General features: G+C 41.9%; 1 protein-coding gene across 1 annotated transcript in view; it reads right to left on the minus strand.

Moving 5' to 3' along the window:
• Positions 1-2,745, minus strand: part of LOC105815021 (natural resistance-associated macrophage protein 2-like) — a gene marked incomplete at its 5' end in the record, with an annotated part of 40,252 nt that extends 37,507 nt beyond the window's left edge. The window contains 3 exons of the mRNA XM_012650145.1: positions 1,493-1,612; positions 2,001-2,126; positions 2,671-2,745. Of these exons, the coding sequence (XP_012505599.1) occupies positions 1,493-1,612; positions 2,001-2,126; positions 2,671-2,745 (321 nt within the window). The remainder of the gene's footprint in view (positions 1-1,492; positions 1,613-2,000; positions 2,127-2,670) is intronic.
• Between the last annotated feature and the right edge of the window lie 7 nt (positions 2,746-2,752).

The raw sequence follows: 2,752 nt of genomic DNA on the forward strand, positions 1-2,752 counted from the left end.
AGAGAGAGAGAGAGAGAGAGAGAGAGAGAGAGAGAGACACACACACACACATTTTTTTTTTTTTTATTTCAGCATATTGAAACAGTCCTTTAGAAGTCTGTAGACTAAAGATAAGGTCCCAGACCTTGGCTCTACTCAGCCCATCACTGCACTGTGGCTCCCAGCTGGAGAAGGAAAGTGGTTTCCACGTGGGAGAGTCTATAAACAAAGGTCAGGGTGGCAACTGATCTTACCTTTTTCTCTTTCTTTTCTACTCAAGAAATGAATGGGACTTCCATTCATTAATTTCTACTTAGTGTCCTACCTAAAAACAATCCTCAAAGTTTTGAGGGAGAATAAGGATGCTAAAATAGGGATCAAGAGACACTAGGAACTTACTGCAGGACAAAATATTTATGCTGACAATAGCTGAGGACACAAATCAAACATGAAAAGGTTGGGGTCATTTTTAAAGTAATAATAGTACACAAGCAAGTGAGAAAGAACAGATATGCAAAAGGAGTCAGGGTGAAATGGTTGGAAATGGGTGGCATATATCAAAGTAGGAAACTAATCAGGCTAAACCATCCAGCTGAAAGAAGATTTAGTTATGCTGGCTCACTGAAGCCAGAAAAAAAAAACCCCAGATACCTACCGTCCAAAAAATATCTTGTCACAACAAAAGAACCATTAACATGCATGAAGAAAGAGAAGCTAAAGGAAATTATTAATTATCAAGGTTTTTTTTGAAAAGCAGATAAAGATACCTTCTGCTCACAGCCAGGAAAGGACATTAAATATTGAGGACAAACAAGAGGCAGATCACTATCTTATCAAAAGACAAAGCTCGGTTAAAAACGTCTTCCAGGCTGGGTGCAATGGCTCACCCCTGTAATCCTAGCACTCTGGGAGGCCGTCTTCTAGATGTAGGGTTCATTCCTGTCTTAGGCGACAGTAAGAAAGTCCCATAATGTCCAGAAGGAAGGTGCAGAGGATAGTGTAATCCCCAGGGTGTGGATAAATTGAAAAATAATTATTAGCAAATCCAAAGATCCTGACACATACACTTTATAAGAAAAGGAAAAAAATTTACCTTTTTCGAAGTGATGGCAAAGTCAAACAGAAAAAAAAAGAGATACATATATAATATAAACTGATGAAGGGACACAGAGGTATGAATGAAAGTTCTTAGAAGGAGTACTCCCCTCCCCCATGGGCTGGGCACTGCTAGATGCCAGGAGGTAGAATGAATGGGAAATGTTTACTCAAACAGAATTTTTCTAAGGAAACGTTCTGGGGAAAAAGCGAATCTCAAGTTTGATTTTAAAGAAGGGAAAAAGCATGGCTTGGCAGCAAGAGGGATTACAGAATTTCCCTTGGGTCTCCCATTGTTCAGGGCCACTGGCCCCCAGAGTCCTCCACTGTCTCAGTATATAGTGGGGCCAGCACATATGCCAGACACGCAGATTCCTATGATATGGGTGAGAGACAGACAGGACAGTACATTGCTCACCTTGGGATACCGATGGTGACACACTTCAGCAAGATGCAGCCCAGTCACCACTCCCAGTCTAACTGCGAGCCGCTGGAGCAGCAGCCCCACGATGGTGGCCAACAGCAGGACCCAGAGCAACTAAGAAGAACAAAATCTCCCCATCACACTCATTAGACACCTAGGTTTTTTTGTTTGTTTGTTTGGCCACACATGAATAGGAAACACTAAAACTGAGGGAAAACCCAGGTCAGGAATCAAATGGTCTGAGTTCTATATCAGGTTTTGCACATGACCTCCTAGGTCACCTTGTACCTTTCTGAGCCTCAGTTTCTCCCATTTGCCATTTGCAGTTTCTCCTTTGTTCAGGAAACTATGTGGATAAATTAAAAGACCAGATAGGAAGTACTTTTCACCTAAATGTCACTACCAATGAAGTCTCTGCATGTAGCCCCTGAGGCTGCTATCCAACAGGGATGTGAGGGTATATTGTGTGTTTATAAGGACGGGCATAGGACTAGATGTTCACCTGAAATCCTGCCACTGCTCCAGACTGCAAATCGGCTTCAATGTTTCCCGGATCCAGGAAACCAATGCTCATAAGAAAGCCTGGTCCCGTGAAAGCCCAGAGTTTACGAAAGCTAAAACAAGAATACTGAACAAAAAGGAAAAGAGATTAAACTAAATATCGCTTCCGAACTAATGATCTAATTTATCTGTTATCACATATGAAGCAACAACATCAGCTTACAAGAACAAAGGATTTCGGATATTGGATGTTGTGTGTGTCCAAGTTTCACTTCCATCTTATGTACTTTCTATCGATAAGCTGGCCACTTCTCCTTCCAAGTCGGAGCCAGTCCCTTACCTGCTCTTTGCATCAGCCTCTCATTCTAAAACCACAGTAACAGTATCAGTATCTATGTGCCCAACCACTTCCCAAACAGGACAAGAGCCACCATAATAAAAAAGAAACACAAAATTCATATTTTCCTGATCAAAAAATGCTCACTAGTGCCACCTGGCAACTATTTTCAAGGCCTTCACTTTCCTTAACAGTTTCTATTTATTTTGATTACAAGAGAATGTCTGCCAAAAAAAATTAGACCCGAGGCTATGGAGTTTCAGTCATCCAGCAGATCTTTCACTCATAGGCTTTCCCAAACAATAGCGTTCCCCGCTAAGGACTCTTTACTAACCTCTTCCTCAGGAATGGAGACCTTCTCATCAAAGTAGGTGGCAAAGGGCTCCTCTGAGTGCTTGGTGGACTGTGGAAGAGAG

Source organism: Propithecus coquereli, unplaced genomic scaffold (assembly GCF_000956105.1).
Source record: "Propithecus coquereli isolate 6110/MARCELLA unplaced genomic scaffold, Pcoq_1.0 Scaffold111, whole genome shotgun sequence".
Classification (NCBI taxonomy): domain Eukaryota; kingdom Metazoa; phylum Chordata; class Mammalia; order Primates; family Indriidae; genus Propithecus; species Propithecus coquereli.